At 50.6% G+C, this 20824-nt stretch overlaps 3 protein-coding genes across 5 annotated transcripts in view; 2 read left to right on the plus strand and 1 right to left on the minus strand.

The window, feature by feature from the left end:
* Samd4b (sterile alpha motif domain containing 4B) overlaps nt 1–20491 on the plus strand; it is a 47141-nt gene extending 26650 nt beyond the window's left edge. The window contains exons 4-13 of one of the 3 annotated variants that reach the window (XM_021239756.2): nt 6390–6629; nt 7263–7372; nt 7522–7608; nt 8335–8674; nt 9313–9398; nt 9840–9958; nt 10552–10750; nt 10937–11060; nt 12975–13058; nt 20263–20491. In XM_021239756.2, coding sequence (XP_021095415.1) covers nt 6390–6629; nt 7263–7372; nt 7522–7608; nt 8335–8674; nt 9313–9398; nt 9840–9958; nt 10552–10750; nt 10937–11060; nt 12975–13058; nt 20263–20282 — 1409 coding nt within the window. In that variant the 3' untranslated portion in view covers nt 20283–20491. Of the gene's footprint in view, nt 1–6389; nt 6630–7262; nt 7373–7521; nt 7609–8334; nt 8675–9312; nt 9399–9839; nt 9959–10551; nt 10751–10936; nt 11061–12974; nt 13059–13262; nt 15415–20262 lie in introns of those variants that run through there. The other 2 variants (XM_004859126.4, XM_021239755.2) reach the window with 2 other exon arrangements.
* LOC106010593 (dolichyl-diphosphooligosaccharide--protein glycosyltransferase subunit 4-like) lies at nt 4–4917 on the plus strand. The gene has a single exon (XM_021239760.2). It carries the CDS (start codon nt 3603–3605, stop codon nt 3738–3740), a length of 138 nt encoding a protein of 45 aa, XP_021095419.1. The 5' UTR covers nt 4–3602; the 3' UTR covers nt 3741–4917.
* On the minus strand, nt 15521–20744 carry Paf1 (PAF1 component of Paf1/RNA polymerase II complex). The gene is made up of 14 exons (XM_004859124.4): nt 20557–20744; nt 19975–20004; nt 19787–19879; nt 18940–19061; nt 18783–18849; nt 18596–18697; nt 18407–18512; nt 18248–18316; nt 18061–18164; nt 17863–17979; nt 17637–17765; nt 16342–16447; nt 16150–16240; nt 15521–16073 (listed from the first exon to the last, which is right to left on the minus strand). Exons 1-14 carry the CDS (start codon nt 20601–20603, stop codon nt 15649–15651), a joined length of 1608 nt encoding a protein of 535 aa, XP_004859181.1. The 5' UTR covers nt 20604–20744; the 3' UTR covers nt 15521–15648.
* Between the last annotated feature and the right edge of the window lie 80 nt (nt 20745–20824).

A 20824-nucleotide genomic window follows, 5' to 3' on the forward strand; every position in this document is an offset into this window, starting at 1 on the left:
GTATCCCAGGAGGCCATGCCTGCTTGAAAATGGTCAGTATGGGCTGTCTTCACTCACTTTGTGGCCTTGGGCACATTCTACAACCTCACTGGGCCTCAGCTTTATGAGGCAGTGCAGAGGTTGTGAATTAGTATTCTGAGAGCCAAATCTGACCTACAAACATCTTATTGAACCCACACTTTGGCTTCATTTTGTTGTGTTTTAAAATAAGTTTGGTGGTGACTGTGGTGGCACATGGCTGTGATCTCAGCTACTTAGGAGGCAGAGGTGGGAGGATCACAAGTTCAAGGCCAGCCTAAACAACATAGCAAGATCCTCTCTCTCAAAAGGAAGAAGGAAAAAAAAAACTTATAAATTTAGTACTACAAGGATTTTCCCTTAAAATCAGATTGCTGGCTTCTTGTGAAAAGCCCACAAAGTTCTGGTGACTCAAGGCTGTATTCTTAGCAGTAGCAATAAGAGGGAACTGAATATCAGCCACCCCTCTAAATTCTGCACAAGTGCCCCAACCTGCCTCTGACCCACCCAACCCTTTGAGATTCTGTGATACCTGCTTGGCCTCTGAGGGCCTTGCGTTTGTAACCCCTGGTGGAGGGAGGACACCACCATCTGAAGTTCCTTCCAGCTCACTCTGGGTCTTTGTATCTAGCCTTGTTTCTGAGGAATTGTTTGTAAATTAGTCTATATAAGATATAACTCATGCTGCAAGACATTATATGCTAGATACACTTTTATAAGCACTATTTCAGACCTCATTTAGTCTTTATCACAGTCATTTTATTAGTCCCACTTGACAGATAAGAACATCAAAGTGAAGCCATGTATTTAAGGTCACATATAAAACAAATGATAGAACTTTCCAAGGTTCAGACCCAAGTAGTCTGGTGCCAGAGCCTGCCTCTGACCGCTGTGCAGACCTACCAACAAAGTGGGCTTAAAAGGGCCCCAAAGGCTAGGTGAGCAGATGGAGTTAGTATCACAGTACCTTTTTGAAATGTTAGTTGAAATGAATGCTTAAAGGAGGTGGCATGATCTAAGTCAAGGTGAGGAGTTACAATTTAACCTCGGGAGTAGTCATCCCCCTTTGACAGGTGCTGTTAGAACAGGACAGGGCAGTGGCAGTGAAATGTCACGTGTTGAGGGAATAGCTGGGATCCAGCTGTCTGATACCTGGTGTGCATCTGTTACCTCTAAGACTGTCTTCCCCGTTAATATGGATATCCTGTCAGCTTACTGGTAAGAACCTGGGAAGATAGAGGAATAAGAGGATATTTCCAGGGAACTCCAGCAAGGTGTCTTGGATCCTCTTTTTCAGTCTGGGAGCATCACAGTTTCTGGGTCTGGATTGGGAGGATATATTAATGATAATCCTACCTAAAAATTATTGAAGACTTAATGGTGGCTAGGAGCTACTCTATATTTATAAACTCAGAACCTTGGCTGAATCTCAGAAAAGTCACCTGTTCAAGATGTTTTAGTCAGAATTTAAATCCAGGCACTCTGGCTCCAGAGCTCATAGTCTGAACTCCTGTGTTGTACTTCCTCCACTTAAAAGTGCCCCTCCTAGACATGCTCAGACCCCAAAGGGAGGGGTCACCTTTGCAAGGTGAGGCCCCCATACCTTCTGGGCTTCCAGGCTGGAGACCTCAACAGGTTTTTTTGTTGTTGTTTTTCCTTTTGGTTGTGCTGCGGATCAAACCTGTGGCCTTGCTTGTGCTACCACTAAGCTACAGCCCCAAGACCCCCAGCACCTTTAAAGAACTAACCTTGAACAATGTTGGATAGAGGCTTTGGACCAAAAAGCTGCCAAATTGCAGGGGATGGTGTATAAGTGTGGCTGAGATTGATTTACATGAATGATAGCTGTAGCAGATACTTATGCTTACCACGTGCCTATCACTATTCTAAGGGCTTTATGTGGAAATGGAGGCAGAAGGGTGAATGAAGTAATCTGGCCAAGAGCACTCTGTTCAGAGGTGGCAGAGTGAAAATTTGAACTCAGGTTTTAGGGCCATGGGCAAGGAATGGGGATAGGATGAAGCTTTTGGATTTCAGGCAATTACAGGAAACAGGAAACCATTAAAATATTTTTCGAGTGGGAAGCAAGGATTGGCCTGGAAAGGCAGGTTGGGTGGGTTTGAGGTGCTGCCAAGGACAGACTAGGGTTTCTTGGAGAGTGCAAGGCCCTAGATCTCCAGCCGGCGTTCCTGTTTTTATAATTCTCAGGCTGTGGCCAGCCTCCACCCCAGTGCAGGGCTAAGCAGGGCTCCTCAGGAACTACACGGTCATTCCAGTCAGGGTAATTTCCTGCCTTCTCAGCCTTGCCTACCTGCTTCTTGGCTGAGAAGGGAGGAAGGAGGAGGCCAGAAGCACCAGGACAGGCCCAAAGACCTGTATTGAGGGTTTTCCAACACCACCCTCAGCCCCACCCCCAGGACCCAGTGTGCCATCTTCTTCTAGGATTCCCAGCTGGAACAGAAGCCAGGGCTGGAGGAATCCAGAGACTTGGAGGATCCCTGAGTACCACACTCCAGAGGTCCTAGTCAGAGGCTGAAGATGGCCTTATGGTGGGCCAGTGTAGTACTGCCCTCTATCAGATGACTTCTTGGCTAGGAGCATCAGTATTATCACACATGGTGACAGCAGGTGCCATGGACCTGTACCAGACTGGCCCTCCTCCTTGGGCTGGTTGTCAGTGGAGTACTGGCAGGAACCCCAGCCTTTCCATCAGAAACAAGGACTGGGCTCTCAGTCTCTGCCTCCCACCTCCTTGTGGGAACTGGGGCAGAGGACTTCAGCTTCCTGGGCCTTGATGTCCTAACCTACTCAGGCATTCTTGGCTTTGTCTCCTTTTCTTCTAGGCCAGTGATGGCAAACCTTTTAGAGCTTTCAGTGATAACAAACAGCCTGCTGCAGCCCACATACCATAGGTTTGGCACCATTGCTTTAGGCTAACTTGGGGTGTTACTACATTCCCTGTATTGAGCTCCCAGGCCCCTTAGCACCTTGTCCTTTATGAAACTTGCTTGGAGCTGAACATGTTAGTGCACACCTGTAATCCCTGCACTCAGGAGGCTGATGCAGGAGGATTGCCATGAGTTCGAGCCCAGCCTGGACTACATAGTGAGTTCAAGGCCACCCTGAACTACCTAGAAAGACCCTGTTGTGTGCACCCCACCCCCCAAAAAAAACTTGGTAGGAAGGCTTCTGTGTGTCATGCCCTGCACCTGATGCTGGGGATGCAGAAATGATTGGACTGGATTGCCATCCTCCACAAGCCCACATTTCAGTTGAAGAGGCTGAAGTTCAGTGAAAACAGCAAATACCAGACTTGAGGCAGCTGCAGAGGTTATGTTTGAGTGAGGCGTGAAAGCAGAAAGAGCTGGTGGAGAAGGATGGGAGAGCAAAGACAGGGCAGAGAGCAAAGGCAGATGTAAAGGTCTGGGCACTCGTGGGAACCGGTCCTGTCTTGAAATGGATAAAAATCAAGTTGGAGAGGTTAGGGTATAGCTCAGTGGTAGCACATGCACAAATGCCAATCTCTGTGAGGAGTGGGGGGAGAATTGACTCCTCCTGCTTACCTCAGAAGTGGGGGAAGTTCAATGATAACAGTGGAGCTGGTTAGGAAGATCACCGAGGTGCATCTTGCCATATCTGCGAACATGCTGGGCATGCCACTCTTCTTGCTTATCATTCTCTATCACTATGTACTAGTCAACAATTCCAAAAAACAAGAATGAAAGTGGCACTTTCTCCACCCCGGGGCTCCAGGACATGGTCTGAGCTCAGATAAAGGGTGTGAGGGGCCTTCACACTTCACTTCATCCCTTCTGCCCATCACAGCATACAAAGCAGCTACACCTGGATTTTTCCAAATAATTCTTATTTCCTCAAAGTCTTCTTAACCTTATAGAACAAGAAGCTGCCATTGAATAGGGTCCAGTATGGAGGCTGCTTTATTTTCTACTCTCTCCCCTCTCAATACAAAAATACAAATATGTATTTTTTGTGATTCCCCCCGCCCCACCAAAAAAAGAAATGGGATGGACAGCCAGGTACAATGGCACATGCCTGTAATCCCAGCATGTGGGAGGCTGAGGTAGAATTCTGAGTTTGAGGATAACCTGGGCTGCATAGTGAGACTGTCTAAAAAAAAAAAATGGAGAGGGGAGAAATAAGTAGCCCAGTTTGTGCTCAGTGCAGAAAAAATGGACATGTGAGGCTCAATAACAGGGATGTTGAAGAAGCAGTTCACAAAGTTCTACAAGTACTAATGAAGCAACTCCCCTGGCCAGGCCCACACTGTATTTGCTGCAGATAAAATGTTTATTTAGGACAGGTCCTTGCTGTCACAGATCTTCTGTTCTAGCAAAAGGATACAACTAATAAGCAAGTAAACAAATATCTAAAAAGGATGATTTCAGGATAAGTGCTGTAAGAACGATAAGACTATTAGGACAGAGTTGAAGAGGCAGCGATTTAAGATTAAAGGTTCATTGTAGGCCTCAGAGGAGGTGACACTTGAGGTGAGACTTGAGGGATCCAACTGCTAAGAATAGGACAAAGTTGAGCATGGTGGCGCATGCCTATAATCATTGCACTTTGGGAGACTGAGGCAGGAGGACTGCAAGTTCAAGCTCAGCTCAGCCATCTTAGTGACTTAGTGAGATGAGACTCTGTCTCAGAAATATAAAATAAAAAAGGGCTAGGGATATAGCTCAGTGAAGGCTGAGTGCAGTCCTCAGTACAAGAATGGAAGAAAGGAAGGAAGGAAGGAAAAAAGGAAAGAAAAAAAGAGAGGAAGGAAAGAAATTAGGAAGACAAGAAAGCACAAGTGTGGGGCTAGGGTGGAGCTCAGTAGTAGAGCACCTGCCTACCATGCACAAGGCCCTGGATATTTCCAGTATAAGAAAGGAAGTAGTATATGTGGGAGCTCTTTGGACAAGCTTGAGTGTTCCAGGAAGGTATGGGGTTTCAGGAGCAGTGATGGCTAGAAAAGTGTGAACCAAGGCCTACGTTGTAGGAGATGAAAGCTCAGAGATGAGCAGGGGTCAGGGCTTCCATGGTCTTTTAGGTATGTGAAAGCATTTGGATTTTGTTCTGTGAAGGAAGCCATCGGGGATTTAGGCAAGGGACTAGGTCAGATTTGCATTTTCATAAGAGTCAGTCTGGTTGTTCTGAAGGAAAGGGACTGTAGGAAGCAAGAATGAAGGCAGTAGCCATAATTCCAGCCAGGGCTGTGGGGCTTGGACCAGGGAGCTAGCATAGGAAATGAGGTTTAGAAAAGTGGCTGATGAAGGGGCTGGGGATTTAGCTTAGTGGTTCCACTGCCAGCCTCATAAGTGCAAGGACCTAAGTTCGATTCCCGGTACCAAAAAATAAAAAAAATAAAAAAGTGGCTGATGGCTTGCCTAAGGAGTTGGGTGTTGGGTGAGGAAATGAGCAGTATCTAGTAGGCCAAGCATGCCGAATTTATGGCCCACCGTTCCCCCTCCACCCTTTTGAGTGAGGAATTGTCTTGGGCTATATATAAAACATATAATATAGTTAATATATACAAGTAATAGAAATTCTTTTTTAAATTGGGGGGGTTGGTTTTTTTGACGGTGTCTCACTATGTAGTGGGGGGTGGCCTTAAACTCACTATATAGCCCAGGCTGGCCTTGAACTTGAACTGATTGTCCTGCCTCAGCCTCCTGAGTGCTGGGATTACAACTGTGTGCCACCACACCTTGGTTTAAAATGTTTTTTATTATAACATTTTTGGGGGGGGTACTGGGGATCAAACTTGGGACCTCGCACTTGCAAGGCAGGCAGCACCACCACTGAGCTAAATCCCTGGCCCTATTACAACATTTTTTAAAAAAACAGGCATGGAGGGCCAAGGATTTAGCTCAGTGGCACCATACCTGCCTTGCAAGCACAAGCTCCTGAGTTCAATCCCTGGTACCAAAACAAAAAAAAAAAAACCAGGCATGGTGGTACACATCTGCAATCCCAGCAGTCTGGGAGCCCAACCTGTGCAGTTTTGACCAGACCATGTCTCAAAATTAGAAATTAAAGGGCTGGAGATGTAGCTTTGGTAGAGTGCTTGCCCAGCATTCATGAGGCCATGGGTTCAATCCCCCACACCACCAAAAGAAAATTAGAAAATTTTTTTAAAGGACTGGTGATGTAGGTCAGTGCAAAAGCCATGGATTCAATCCCCACTACCTGCCCCCCCTCCGAAAAAAGAAGAGACTAGAAGAAAAGGTGGGCCACAGGTTGGACATGTCGATGGTAGGCAGTTCTTGGATCCCAGTGTCCCTTCCCTCGGTATTGTCTGCATTGTATAATCTCTTGTGGTCAGATCCCCAAGCCTGATCTCTTCCTTCTCCCTCTCTGGCCAGGTCTCCCCTGCCAAATCCACCCCAGCCCACTAAAACGCTCCATGTCACTCATCCCAACGAGCCCCCAGGCTCCTAGTGAGTGGCCGAGTTCAGAGGAGCTTGGTGCCCGGGCTCCTTTCACCACACCGGACCACGCACCCCTCTCACCCCAGAGCAGCGTGGCCTCTTCTGGCAGTGAGCAGACGGAGGAGCAGGGCTCCAGCCGGAACACTTTCCAGGAGGACGGCAGTGGTATGAAAGGTATGAGGGGAGGGTTTCTGTAGAGCTTAGACAACAGAAAATTGGTTATAGCTGCCACTTGCTTACCACTGTGAGGAGGGGAATGGTCTGAGTGGAGAAGATGATAGTCCCTGCCTTATGGGCTCAAGACAGAACATAGAGACCCCCACATGTACTCACACAGGCCCTGGTCTAATACGGGATGAGCTTATGTCACACCCAGTAAGACAAGGAAGCCAGGACACAAGTAACTGCTAGGGTTTAGAGAAATCAATGAGATAGCTGGATGTGGTGGCACACATCTGTAATCCCAGCACTTAGGAGGCTGAGGTAGAAGGATCGCCACAAGTGCAAGGCCAGCCTGAGCTACATAGTGACTTCAAGGCCAGCCCGAACTACATAGTAAGACCCTGTCTCAAAAAACCAAAAAAAAAAAGAGAAGAAATCAATGAGATCATCTTAACAGTTCAAAGGTTCAGAGTCCTACCAAAGGGAGGCCACCTGAAATGGCTCTGCAGAGCAGATGAAGTAGTTTATGGCCCCCACTCCTCCCAGGCTGCCTATGGTTTATGCCTGTTCTCTCCCTACAATCCTTCCTCTGCCCTGTTTCCAGGGTCAAACTCCTGACCTTTTACCCTCCCTCCTTTTCTACAGATGTGCCCTCATGGCTCAAGAGCCTTCGCTTGCATAAGTATGCTGCCCTCTTCTCACAGATGAGCTATGAGGAAATGATGACACTGACTGAGCAGCACCTGGAGTCCCAGGTGATGCTGACAGGGCCATCAGGGAGGTTTGAGGGTAGCACCATTTGGCTTTCCTGGATCCCAGCCCTCCTTTGTCTCTTTAGTCCCTATTGGGGGACCCCCAAGTACCTCACCCATTTCTAGCTTCCTGTCTCCTATCCTTATCACAGAATGTCACCAAAGGGGCCCGCCACAAGATAGCCCTGAGCATCCAGAAGCTTCGTGAGAGGCAGAGCGTTCTGAAGTCCCTAGAGAAGGTGAGGACCTGGTGTCCCATCTCCAAGGCCCAAGTGGTTGCTGAGTAGTATACCATTGAACCAAGGGCTCTAAGTCAGCCTTGCTGACAGCTGCCCGGGTCGTCTTCTCCCTGGGCCTCCCTGCTTCTCACATCTAATTTCCAATGGCCTCAGTCCTGGGGAGCCAGACTCCAGCAGTCATGTGCACGTCAGCATCAAAGAGCTCACTTGCTGGTCGCTAAGAGGCTTCCCTCCATGTCCATCCTGATTTGTGATCCCAGAATTTGTCTTTTAATGCCACCTCTTCTCTCCGTTTCTGCTTTTCTGTTTGAGTGTCTGTGTGTGATCTCTTCCTATTTGTTTGTTTCTTACCATTCACTGTCCTCTGTTTGCCTCTATTTGCATTCCTCTTCCCTTCTCCCTGATTGTTGCCGTTGGGTGTTTCCTTCCTCCTCAGTGTCTTGGGCTGAATCTTTGATTCTTCATTGGTGTGACCCTGAGGCCCCAGTATTAGATTACCTTCTCCTGAGTTCCATGAACCTCCACCTTCAAGGGGAAGAGGGGATGTGTGTGTACAAGTGTGTGCCTGTCTGTGTGTGAGTTGGCAGTGTCCTTACCTGTCTTCTCTATGTGCCAGAACCCAGGGTGCCAGCCTGTGTCCTCCAAGCCATGTCAGACTTGTGTAGTCATTGTCTGTGCCTTGCTGTGGGGATTGCATGTGATCCCAGCCATGTCCTCCCAACACAGGATGTGCTGGAAGGTGGGAATCTTCGGAATGCTCTGCAGGAGCTGCAACAGATCATCATCACCCCCATCAAGGCTTACAGTGTCCTTCAGGCCACTGTGGCTGCCACTGCTGTCACCTCTACTGCCAAAGATGGGGGTCGAGGAGAGCCTCCGCTGCCAGGTGCTGAGCCTCCCCTAGCCCACACTGGCACAGACAAGGGCACTGAGGCCAAGGACCCTCCAGCTGCGGAGAAGTACCCCTCTCCTCCAGCTCCAGCTCCCACTGATGGCAGTGAGCCAGCCCCCGCTCCTGTTGCTGATGGAGACATCCCTAGCCAGTTTACACGGGTGATGGGCAAAGGTAAGAGCAGCCAGGCCCTACTCCAAAATCCTGAGGCAGAAAGCTGGGTGAGCTCAGGCATTGGGGATCAAGTCCAAGTTACATGGTGGGAGCAGGGCTTTTTAAAGCCTCCTGGAGACTGGAGCACTGCAGAGAGGAGCTGAGACTGAGGTGATGCCCTTCCCCTCAAAGGATCTCCAGCCTGAGCAGAACATGGGACATTTTGTCAGAAAGGTCTGCCTGTAATAGTGGGGGAACAGATATGGAGAAGCCAGAGGTTCTGAGGGAACACAGATCTAGGGGATGGGAATAGTGAAGGTTGTGGTGGTTTAGCCTTTGCAGAAGGAGCATGACATAGAAGACTTTGCAGTTGAATACTTAGCTTTTTGGCTGTATGACCTGGGACAAGTGACCTGGCTTTTGGAGGCCTTATGTCCGTCAGGCTAAAAATACCCACATTGACAAGATTGTTGCTGTTACAAGAATTAAAATGTATTATTGACTGCATATCTGCCTTGTGTCAGGCACTGTGGTGGGTGTTTTATACATCTAGCTCATGTTAACTCAGGTGCTGTGCCTACCACTTAGCTGGGCCTGAGGGGGCTGGAGCACCATGGGAAGCATGCTGGGGCTAAATTGCTCTTCCCTGTATCCCCCAGTGTGTACCCAGCTTCTGGTGTCCCGACCAGATGAGGAGAACATCACCAGTTACCTCCAGCTCATCGAAAAGTGCCTGACTCATGAGGTAAGATCTTCTCCAGAAAGGCTGCCCCATTCCTCTCAGGAGCAGCATTCCAGTGGGGCCTGCCTGGCACCCACCTGCCTTTACCAGCCCCTCATCTCACTAGCATTGGCTTCAAAGGCTTCTTCTCAGAGGCTTTGTACATAACTCCTGTCAGGACCAGTCCCCTCCCTCCCATTTGTCCCTCGATCTCAGTTCTGACATTGGTACAAGGGACCCAGAGACAGACTCACCAAATATATCACGCCTCCTGCTCTTTACCCTCATTGGGAGGACCTTGCACAGTTATGATTGTATGTATGTCTCTCCCACCTAAGCTATGCACTCCATGATCACAGCCACCTCTGTGCCCAGCATTACCTGGCATAGGGCAGGTGAGCACAGATACCTAAGCAGTCAATGGAAGGCAGGTGTGAAAGCAGCACCCTCCCTCCCCAATCCTAGGCTTTCACTGAGACGCAGAAGAAGCGGCTGCTATCCTGGAAACAGCAAGTACTGAAGCTCCTCCGGACATTCCCACGCAAAACTGCTCTAGATATGCAGAGCTACCGGCAGCAGAAGGGGTGAGTGAGTGCCTCATAGGGTCTTGTGGTTGGTAGGTTAGTGCTTAGAGGGGTGATTGTGTTCTGGGCTAGGTTGAGACTCTCCGGGGAAAATAAGGGTATTACCAGTAGACTAGGATGCATGGGCTAGGAGGTGTAGCTCAGTGGTAGAGCACTTGCCTGGCATGGGTGAGACCCTGGGTTCCATCTGCAGCACTGCAAAATAATAAATAGCATGCTGAGCTGGCAAAAAGTAGCATATGTCTGGAGCAAGCCCCTTCCCTGTACCTTTCTCCTCACCTGTAATGTAGAGGGGTCCAAAGTCCTTTCTTGCACCAAACAAATGAGAGAAATCTCTTTTGAACAGTGAAGTTTAGAGAACTGTCTTGAGTGGACAGTGAAGAAACCTTTTCATATTCCCCATCTCCATCCTGGGGAATACCCTTGGATCAGGAGGAGACAGGAGTGTGTGACACAGGGGTGTGGTTAAGGAATCTACTCAGAGCAGGTTCCTGATCTGTCATACTCACTGGTGTTGTGGGGAAGGTGAGGGGAAAGGGGCACAGATGGCCCCCATCCACTTAAGCTAACACCTGCCTTTTGCTCTCTCACAGCTGGGCATTCGGCTCCAACTCACTCCCCATAGCTGGCTCTGTGGGGATGGGGGTGGCCCGGCGAACGCAGCGGCAGTTCCCAATGCCTCCCCGGGCCCTCCCACCTGGCAGGATGGGCCTCCTGAGCCCCACAGGCATTGGGGGCGTCTCCCCTCGACATGCCCTTACCAGCCCCAGCCTTGGGGGCCAGGGCCGACAGGTGAGCTGACTGGAAGCAGAGCCTCTGGGGCTTCTAGGGGCAGGGGCAGTGCCTGAGGTGTACATATCTGTGTATCTACACCTAAGTCTTGCTGAGAGGGAAGGGCACTCTTTTGCCAGCTCCTTCACTCCTAGGCCCAGGCCTGTTTTCTACTCAACCCCCCACCTCTTGCTGTGTCCTGTGCAGAACCTGTGGTTTGCCAACCCCGGCGGCAGCAACAGCATGCCCAGCCAGAGTCGCAGCTCTGTGCAGCGCACCCACTCACTTCCGGTCCACTCGTCACCCCAGGCCATTCTCATGTTCCCTCCAGGTGAGGTACCCTGCCTTGGGACTCTGCCTTGCCAAACTCCTCAACTAGCCTTTGTCTTTTTTGGGTCTCATAGTCACTGTCCCTTCTGGACTGCAAAAGCAACTTTCCCCATACTTCCCAGTACTCTGCACCCATCTGCCCCTATCCAGGGAGAGTGCTTTTCCGTTCTGTTTCAGTTTTCTCTCTCAGATCCTGCTTTCACTCTCTCAGCACCACCTTCTCTCACCTCTTACCCCCACTCCATCTCCACATCTTTCCCTCCCTACGCAGTGGTCTTAGAACACTTGTTGATCTCTGTCACTCTCTATAGCATCATTAAATACTCAATTTGGGAGGGGTGGAGGAAATGAGAGGTGTCCATGAAGGGGCATCTTGCCCATCAGCCACCTGCATTCTTTCAGAAGCCAGTGATCTCCACCTCTTAGACAAGGCTCTGCTCCCCAGGGTGTTGGGAATGGAAAGTCAGGAGAACAGAGGTGGCAAGAGAAGATGAGATAGCACCAGCCATAGGACCCTGCCTTGCTGGATGAGAGGGGACTGATTCCTCTCCTGGGCCCACTGCTGGACACTGGGCTCGTCATTGATGGGCTGCCCTAGAGAGATCTTAGGTTTTCAGGTGACCCTAAGCTCTTGATGTTATGAACTGCCATATCAGCCAAGAGTCTTAGTTTATGGGATGATGTGGACCAACACCTGTACACCCAAGGGACTCCATTTGTCCTGTTCATCCTAGCATAGGCCATGGCTTCTGTAAATGATGCTGAACGAGCAGAGGGATAAACTGTAGGAGCAAAACATAAGAACTATTCTCCTTTGCATTGTGCTGTGTGCCCAGCTCTGTCAGGCAGTGCAATTCAGATCCTCCCAACTATACATAAGAGGACCCTGCTATTAGTCCAGTCTTAACAGTCAGTAGTCAGAGACAAAGAAGTGGCTTGTTCAAGTTCAGAAGATATTTTTAGAGTCAAGTGTGCCAGACTGCCTTACTCCCCATCCCTGTAATACAGCACTTAGGAAGCTGAGGCAGGAGGATTGCTGCAAGTTTGAGGCCAGCCTGAGCTACATAGTTCAAGGCTAGCCTGAACTATAGCAAGACCCGGTCTCTTTTAGGAGAGACAGGGATCTGATAGGACCTGAGCTCAGGGTCTGGTTGGATGGTGATGAGAGGTGAGGCTGGAGATGGGAGGATAGGATGGGAGGATGGTGAGGCTGGGGCGGCTGGGGCTCCTGAATCAAGGGTCAAGTGCAGACCTCCTTCCATTTAGTGAGGAGCTGAGGAAAAGTTTAAAGTAGGGTGTGGTAGAGCCAGGTCTGCCAGGGGTCTGGGTTGCTTCCCCGGTGCTGAAATAGGAAGGCCCATTTAAGAAGCGGTTGAGGACAAGCCCTATGGCTGTTGTCCTACTTTGCCCCACCTCTTCTGCCTTCGTGGATTTCATCCTGCCCAGAGGAACAAGTCCAAGTGGGGACAGGAAGGGTTTTAATTCAACTCTTGTACCAAATACAGAGAGCAGGTCATCAATCAGGGGTTGTGGGGCAGGTGCCCAGACTGCCCAGTGCAACTTACAGTCAGTGTCTGAAATAGTCATAGCCTGCCTGTGGTCTCCAGAAAAGCTCCCTTCTTTCACATCACTTCCTCTGTTTGCAAATCCAGCACTTTTTTTTTTTTTTTTTTTTTTTGCATTACCCAGCCTCTGTCCTTGCTGTTTTCTTCCCTGCCTGCTTTGTGACACTCCCAAGCCTGTTACCCTCTTTCCTGTCTGCCTGTCGTGTCCTTCCAGGCATATGCATACCTCACAGACTCTCATTTCTGTCTCTTGGCCCCTGCCCTCATAACAGGAGCCTTTATCACCCAGCTCTACTCTCCACCCAGTCCAGTCGGTCCTCACCTCACCTCCTCCATTTTCTCCCACCCAGACTGCCCGGTCCCTGGGCCTGACCTGGAGATCAATCCCACCCTGGAGTCTCTGTGTCTGAGCATGACAGAACACGCCTTAGGTGGTGAGCATTTCCTCTTTCCTTGACCCAGCTCCCACCTACCCAGCGTCTCCGCCTCTGAACTGAGCAACTCAGAGTCCTCCTGAGGGTCCCCAGGGGAGGCAGACTCCAGGGAGGGCCCGCCTGGGATGACAGGCCACCTGAATGCCTTTCCTCGGGCTGCCACCAGCTCCTGATCTTCCTCCCTTCCTCCCTTTCTTATCACAGATGGGACAGACAAAACCTCCACCATCTGACAGGACCCACAGCCCAGCGCACCCATAGGCTCCCTGGGCGGCGGGCGGGGCCAGCCCCCAACGGGCTTCTCTGCAGCAGCGAGAGGGTGGGCTGGCTGAGCTATACATTCTAATATTTTTCTACTCTCTCACCCTTTTAACTTTTGTTTAACATTGGTACACGCCTTGCTCACTCCCAGGCCCACTGAGGAATCTCTGCTGAGGCCAGGGCACAGAGGGGGCAGCCAGGACAAGGGGCAAAGACTGGCCCGACTGCCTTCCTCCCCATCCCGCCACCTGGCCTTGTCCCATCCCTGCCTCCTCCAGACCGCTGACTGCCTGCTACTCCCCAAGGGAGCAGACTCCCCAGAGACAAGCTGACTGTTGCCCTGTGGAGCCTGCTCAGAAACCTTTGACACTGGGGGAGAAATGAGCAGGGTAGGCAGCCGGCCTGCCCAGGATGTTACTGGAGAGGAGCTGGGGAGAAAAGGAGAATGAGGAGAGAGATGGTTCTCCCTCTGCTCCCCTCTGCCCTTCCCCATTCCCGTCATTCCCAAGGACAGGAGCCACCTTTCTCACCCTGTTTATCAGAGGTTCTCTACAATTAATTTCTTAGGCCTATTTAAGATACATATTTATATAGTTCTTAACGGTTTTTCTCTCTGATCATTCCTTGTCATTTTTAGAATCTCTAGGCCTCTCTGAGCCAAGACAGTGGCTGAGGGAGCCTGAACTTTATGTGGGGAGAGGGCAGAGCCCGCTCCTCCAGACCCCCTCCCCCTTCCCCATTCCCCAGCCCTGGCTCCCAGGCGCAGAGGTTGGAGGTGGGCAGCCAGGGCAGCAGTGAGGTCAGGAAGTCTGTTGCCTTAACATCCCCTTTCCCCACCAACACATCCTTCTCCGCTCCCAGGTCTGGCTGCTGAAAGACTTGGGGTTCGGAATATGGGAAAGGGGATTGTTTGGTTTTGGTTTTATCCCTGCCCCCTTTTTCTTTCAGCCTTTCCCACCCCCCATTATGTCATGACCTCATATAAGTGGAACACTATATCATAACCCAGAGGTGCATCCTAGCCCCAGTCACATAGACCCTCTGGTCCCTGTTCCTAATGGGGCTTTGTGCTGGGGTCTAGGTGGAAGGAGGGGATTTGGGGGTTCAGACTGTGGGGAAGCCAGGGTCCCCCTATCCAACCTCCTTTTCCCCCAACCCACCCACCTCACTGGGACATTCTCAAGCTTTTCACACCGAAAAGGAAAAAAATGTTATTTTTAGATACATTTTATGAATAACTTTTGTTATGAATATGGCTGGTAACCATTGTGTATGTTATTAAAGATACAAAATGTTGGGAAAAAAACAAAAAAACAAAACAAAAAAATGGACCCCCCCCCCGCCCCCGCACTATTTGCCCATTCCCCAGACCTTCCTGCCCTTGCTCTCCTGGTCTGTGGACCTCCCTCTGCTGAGCCCAGGGAGGGGGAGGAAGCCAGAGGGTAGAGTGGCTCTGGGGACCTGCCACTGGGCCCCCATCTCCTCTCCCAGTGCCGGGCTGGGTGGGATGTCAGGTTTATTTATGTACCTCTTGCACACTCATCAACCTATGCAAGTCCCCACCCCGGCCCCTCCATGTTTCTGTGCCTTTGCTCATTCCCCTCAACTTCCCAGGGCTTCTCCAGCCTCCTCCCACTAGCCACAGGAAGTGGGATGGATGGGCCACCTCATTTGGAATCAGCAGGGTGTCCTTGTGGAACACTCATCTCTCCCCAGCTGGTTGGTCCCATCTTCACTCCCCATCAGGGTGAGCTGACCCTGCCTGGCACTGGGAGGTGGTGAGGGACACCCTCCCCAACACAGAGGGAGGAGAAAGCTACGCCCCCCTCCTGACAGCAGAGTGTGCAGGACGCAGGCGGCCCCACTCTGATGGGCAGGGCCTGACCCTCCTGCCCTGCCCCCCAAGACCTCCATGATTTTACCCTCCCCGCCTACTTCTGTCCTCAGCCCCACTGGCAGAATCAGCTTTGAGTAACTGTACAGTTTTTCTCGCTGTTGGGGAAGACTGACTTGTTGGAGTTTCACTTGTTTAATGGTCTGGGCTTATTTTGGAAAAAAAAAAAAAAAAAAAGATTCTGACGTTTGTTATGCTCTACTTCATGGGAAACTGACCTTGCTTCTGTATCTCAGGCTGGGGTCCTTGAGCACCTGGGTTGGGGGGGGGGGGCGCTGGGTGAAATAAGAGGCACTGGGAATGGAAATCAAGAGAAGTTGGCTTTATTAGCAGCAAAGGTGGAAGGGTGGGGAGAATCAACAAAGTGAAGAGCTCACAAAGAGACCACTAAAAAAGTGCCTCATTGCTCCAGCCTCCTTTGAAAGCCCTTGGGCCTCAGTCACTGTCACTGTCGGCCTCACTGGACTCAGAAGCAGCTGCTTCACTACCATCCTCTTGGGCTGAGTGCTCACTGCCACTGGCAAAGGGGCTGGCACTGCGGCTGCGACTCCGGCTCTGGCTCCGGCTGCGCTGGCCACCTGCGTCACTGCCACTGTCCGAATCATTGTCACTGCCACCACGGGCCTGTCCTCTGTCCTCATCATCTGAGTCAGCATCATCCTCCGAGTCAGCATCACTACCGAAGATCTCCTCTTTGTCTCGGGCTGCCCGGGCTTCATCCTCGCTGCTCTCGTCCTCACCACTGCCACTCTTGTCACTTGCCTCGTCCCTGTCACCCTCCTCCCGTTCACTCTCACTGCCAGAGCGCTCGTCCTCACTGCCCTCCTTCTCGCTGCTGCTGCCCTTCTCATGTTCCTCATCTGTGAGGGAACAGGGAGAGGTCAGACCCAGTTTCTCACCCTCCCAGGGCTCCCAGGGGCTGACTTGTGCCTCTACCTGAGACCCCAGCTTCTTTTTCTTCTGCCTCCATCTCCTCCTCTTCTTCCTCCTCGGGTTCATGGTTTTCCAGCTGAGCCTTCCGTGCCTCCTAGAAGCAGGATTGGGAAGGGGGAGGGCATGATGCCACACCTTTGTCTCACCACCACCACCACCCTCCTGTTGGGGCCCTGGGGCAGGAATGCTTGTTACCTGGGCTTCTAATTCCTTCTCATTCATGTCTCGATGTTTGACCACAAGGAGGGCGTTGGTACCTGACTGAACCCCAGCCTTGGCTCGCCGCTTACTAAGACGGACCCTGTAGAGGACAAGTTGCAGGAGGAGGCTGGAAGATCCAGTTAAAGAGCCCTCCAGTGAGGGGTCTGGTCTGACTTGATTCCCCATCAATGCTTAGCCCAGAGCGCACCAGGGGAAAGATTATATATATAGTGTATATATCTTGTGTGTGTGTGAATGAATGAATTAGATATCAACCAACACTTAAAAGTAGATGTCAAATCTGGATTTCTCACTTTTAAGAGGAACTTATGTCCCACTGGAAATAGAACGTTTCTGCCCCTAACATAATAGTGGGCTGAAATTGGGGTGTGGTGCTCCTTGGGAGTAAGCCAACTTACTCTGAGCCAACCAGTTCTTTGCTGCCTCTCACATTTCCTTTCTGGCTATGAGATGAGAATATTGGGTCTCGGCTTTAAACTAACTCTTAAACCTTGTGCCCCAGCTAATTACTTTCAGCGCACAGGGAATTTTAGGGTCATGTGTTTGGTTTTTGCTTTTGGGACAGGGTCTCATTATGTAGTTCAGGCTGGCCTTGAAGTTATTATGAAGCCTAGACTAGCTTTGAACTCACGGCGATCCTCCTGCCTCAACCTCCCAAGTGGTGGAATTACAGACATGCGCCCCCCCCCCCAATATTAGGGCCAAGTTTTTGAAGTTAGATATCAAGTGTTTCATTTAAAACAGACATTAGGCATGGTGGTGCACACCTGTGATCTCAATACTGGGAGGCTGGGGCAGGAAAACTTTTTTAAGTCTAGCCAGGGCAACTTAGACCCTGTCTCAAAAGGGCTGATGATGTAGTTCAGTGTGAAGGCCCTTGGTTCAATCTCCAGTACTGCCCCCCTCTGCTGCCGCAAATGTATATGTGTGAATATATGTGTATATACATATATATGCAAATATCCTGAGAAAGTTGACTACACCCTACTCAAAAGCTCTAAAAGCCTCCAGCATAACCTGGTGACTTTTTTTTTTTTTCGGTAGTTCCAGGGATTAAACCTAGAGCCTTACATTCTACCACTGAACTACACCCCCAAACAACACCACCACCACTTTTTTAAGACAGGGTCTTCACTTCAATTGCATAGGCTGGCCTTGAACTCACAGTCCTACCTCCGCCTGCTGGGATTACTGGTATGTACCACGCTCTCTGACTTGCCCCAGGGTCTGAAGCAGAAAGGCAGGCTAATCAGGAGTGTGCTGAGTACCTGGTCTCCAACTCATTGTAGTACACCCCATCACCCTCTCGGAAAATGAAGAAGTAGTTCTCCTCGTAGCCCTTGCTAGCCTTGTTCTTCACATTCCAGTTGTATTCCCGAGCAATCTTGTAGTCATACCTAAGGATGAGGATACGAGGTCAGCCCCATTTTGTTCCTGAGGAGGCAAAAGGGGGAAACACTTCTCAGTCCCCAAAACCTGTCCCAACCTACGCACACATCATCTGGTGCATAGTCCATCTCCTCCTCTTGATCTCGTTTTCGTTTTTTCAGTGTCTCTTCCACAGGCAGGAAATAGGCCACAAACTGGTTCCCTTCCTCATCCATCATGCCCCTGGTTAGGTGAAGAGGAGAGACTAATGGGTGAGGGCAAAGGGACAAGGAACAGGCCAAGGTGGGCAGCAGGACCGCTGACCTGATCATGGCCTGAGACATCATCTCTAAGGCAGCTGCTCCACTTGTGTCTTTGGGTGCTGGGTCTGAGTCAAAGATGACCTGAGCACATGGGTTGATCCACATCTGGCAGGATGGTGGGGACTGGGGTTAGTCTGGAACAGGCAGCCATGGGAGGCTGTCCCTCCACTGCCCGCCCTAGGCCTCACCTTAAAGTCTGGGAAGACAGGCATGACCTCCACTGGTGTCACTCGGGGCTTGCTGTAGTGTTGGGAGATCTAGGGAGTGGAGGCAAGAACAGAATGAGGAAGGAGGAAGAGCTGGACCCACACCTTTGTGTCTGCTTCCCATCCCAGTCTGTCAATTACCGACTTCTGGGCATCTTCAAAAGTCTTCTCAATGGCTGTGATCTGGCTATCCCTATCTTTATATATTTCCTCCTCGGTGAACTGTTGCTTCACAGAAACTCCAATCCTAGGATTGAAAAGAAAGGCTTTTAGGGGCCACTGGATAGACCTGAAATCTCCACCTTCCCTCCTTCTCTGTCTGCAACTTACTTGACCTCAGGCTTCTCATTAGAGATGCCATAACGATTGAACTCAGTGGAGATGTACTCTGTCTTACGCATCCATGGCACCACCTTTGCATGCTGCTGGGACCTAGGGTAGGAGATCAGGCACGTCAAGATTCCACACAGGATACCCTCCCACTTGCAGATCCTCTACCCACTCGGCACCTTCTCACCTCTTAGAACTGGTGGGGGCCTGAATCTCTTCTTCCAAAAGCTTCTCATCAGCTGGATCCAGGAGAACTAGAGAGCGAGGGGGCAGGAGGACCATGAGAGAGATGCAGGCCTGGCCTTTGCTGGCCTAGCACAGACCCTCCCCATCTCCCCACACACCATTGGGATCAATGCGGTAGGTGTCAGGGTTGATGAGGTCAATGGTGACCCCGAGGTCTGGCTCAGTCAGGAGATCGTGTTTGTGCTGTTTCTCCAAGGAAGTCGCTTTGTACTGGACAAACCTGGGTGAGGAAATATGGCAGTTCTGGTTTCTAGATTCCAGCTTCATCCCTCACATCCCAGCTTCCCAGAAGATAAGCTTCTCTGGAGAGGAACTCAGAATGGAGTGTTCCCATGTTGAAGTCTGGCTGGCTCTCCAGTGGGAGGGGACATGGGCACTACTTGCTCTATTCATTAGGTTTGGGGGGGAGGGGGGCATTTGTGGTACAGATTGAACCCAGGGACTCTGCACTGAGCTACATCCCTACCCCTCCATCTTTTTTTAAATTTTGAGATAAGGTCTTGCTAAAACTGCCCAAGCTGGGCTCCAAACTTTGATCCTCCTGTCTTAGCCTCCCAGAGTGCTAGTATTGCAAGTGTGTGACCCAACATCCAGCTCACTAGGTTTTAATTTGTTTCTGCTTTTGTGGTACTGGGGATTGAACCCAAGGCCTCACACATGCTTGGCAAGTGCTCCACCACTGAGCTACATCCTCATCCCTTTTTATGTTTTGTTTTTGCTTTTTTTAATGTTTTATTTTGAGACAGGCTAAGTTGCACAGGCTGACCTAAAACTTGCAATCCTGCCTCGGCCTCCTGAGCAGTGAGGTTGCACATTTGCAGCACTGCCATCATTCATTAGTATTTATTGAGCATCTCCTATTATGTCCTGGGAAGAAGGTACTAGGCTAGGTCCCAAGGAACTCCTATTTCTAAGTAGTTTCCCCATCCCCGATACTTGTCTTACCTGTTCTGGTCAAAGGGGTAGGTGATGAATTTAGGGTCGAAGGGGATGTCTGGGAGACTATTGCAGTACTTGACACGGCAGACCACTCCAGACCTAGGAAAGCAGTAGCTCAAAGCTAGACCCCTCTGGCCCGCCTCTCCTCCCACACCCCATTCCCCATCCCTCCTCAGAAAGCAGGTGGAGCTCACCTCTCAGGCAGAGTCCGGTGGGAATTGGGCCTAGTGGAGAAGAGAGATACTGATAGAATAATGGGAAGACCAGGACTGACAGTTTAAGAGGCTTCTCTTCTAAGTTCCTAAAAGCTGGAAGGAGGAGTACTTTGAGTGCTTTAATGGAGGGACCTAATATTTGATTCCTTTTAGAGGAAGTGTCCCCAAATGCTTTAATGAATGAGTCCAAGTGCTCAATCCCTCTGGGAAATAATGTCCAGTGCTTTAATAAAGAACTACAACTACGTACTCAAATGTTTTTTGCAGAGGGGTCTCCAAAAGCTTGACTGCGGGGACCTAAGTGCAAGATCTTTTTTTGTGCAAGATCATTTTTGAAGTCTCCAACGGTGTCACTCCTAAACTTGATAGCAAGGGAGGGAGCAACACCCGAGTCCTAGAAAGAACCCGCCTCCTCTGACACAGGTGAGCGCTCGTGACGTCACGGGCACACCTGGCGGGGGGGCGTAGCGTAGTAAGCAGACACCCTCACCCGATTCCCGGCTTGCTGAAACCCAGATAGACACCGGGGAAAGCGGTAAAGCCAGATGATGTGGCGCCTACCTGTGGCCATCCTCCCGCTGGGCCTGGGTTTGGATGGTGGGCGCCATAACGATGAGGTGACGGCGGCGCGGACCGGGTCCTCGCTGCGCCGCGGGCAGATGCCGAGGGGCGTGCCGACTTCAATGGACACCTCTCTGAGTCTGGGTTCGGGACGGCGCCGTTCTCAGCGGGGGTTGGGATGACGTGAGGTGGCTGGAAGAGCTCCGGGAACGACTCAGGTAAAAGCGCAGGCAGTGCCGGGGACGGACTCGCAGTTCCACCTCCAGTA

The sequence above is a fragment of the Heterocephalus glaber genome, unplaced genomic scaffold (genome assembly GCF_053883595.1).
Source record: "Heterocephalus glaber isolate CG9 unplaced genomic scaffold, H.glaber_assembly_v1.0 deba00001670, whole genome shotgun sequence".
In the NCBI taxonomy this organism is placed as follows: Eukaryota; Metazoa; Chordata; class Mammalia; order Rodentia; family Bathyergidae; genus Heterocephalus; species Heterocephalus glaber.

Excerpts from the sequence above, each read along its gene's own strand:
- LOC106010593 (XM_021239760.2), top strand. The coding sequence starts at position 3,603 with ATGATAACAGTGGAGCTGGTTAGGAAGATCACCGAGGTGCATCTTGCC.
- Paf1 (XM_004859124.4), bottom strand. The coding sequence starts at position 20,603 with ATGGCGCCCACCATCCAAACCCAGGCCCAGCGGGAGGATGGCCACAG. Across the intron at positions 19,880-19,974 it reads CACCGGACTCTGCCTGAGAG|GTCTGGAGTGGTCTGCCGTG; the intron begins GTGAGCTCCACC and ends CTGCTTTCCTAG. Across the intron at positions 17,980-18,060 it reads ATGTCTCAGGCCATGATCAG|GGGCATGATGGATGAGGAAG; the intron begins GTCAGCGGTCCT and ends TCACCTAACCAG.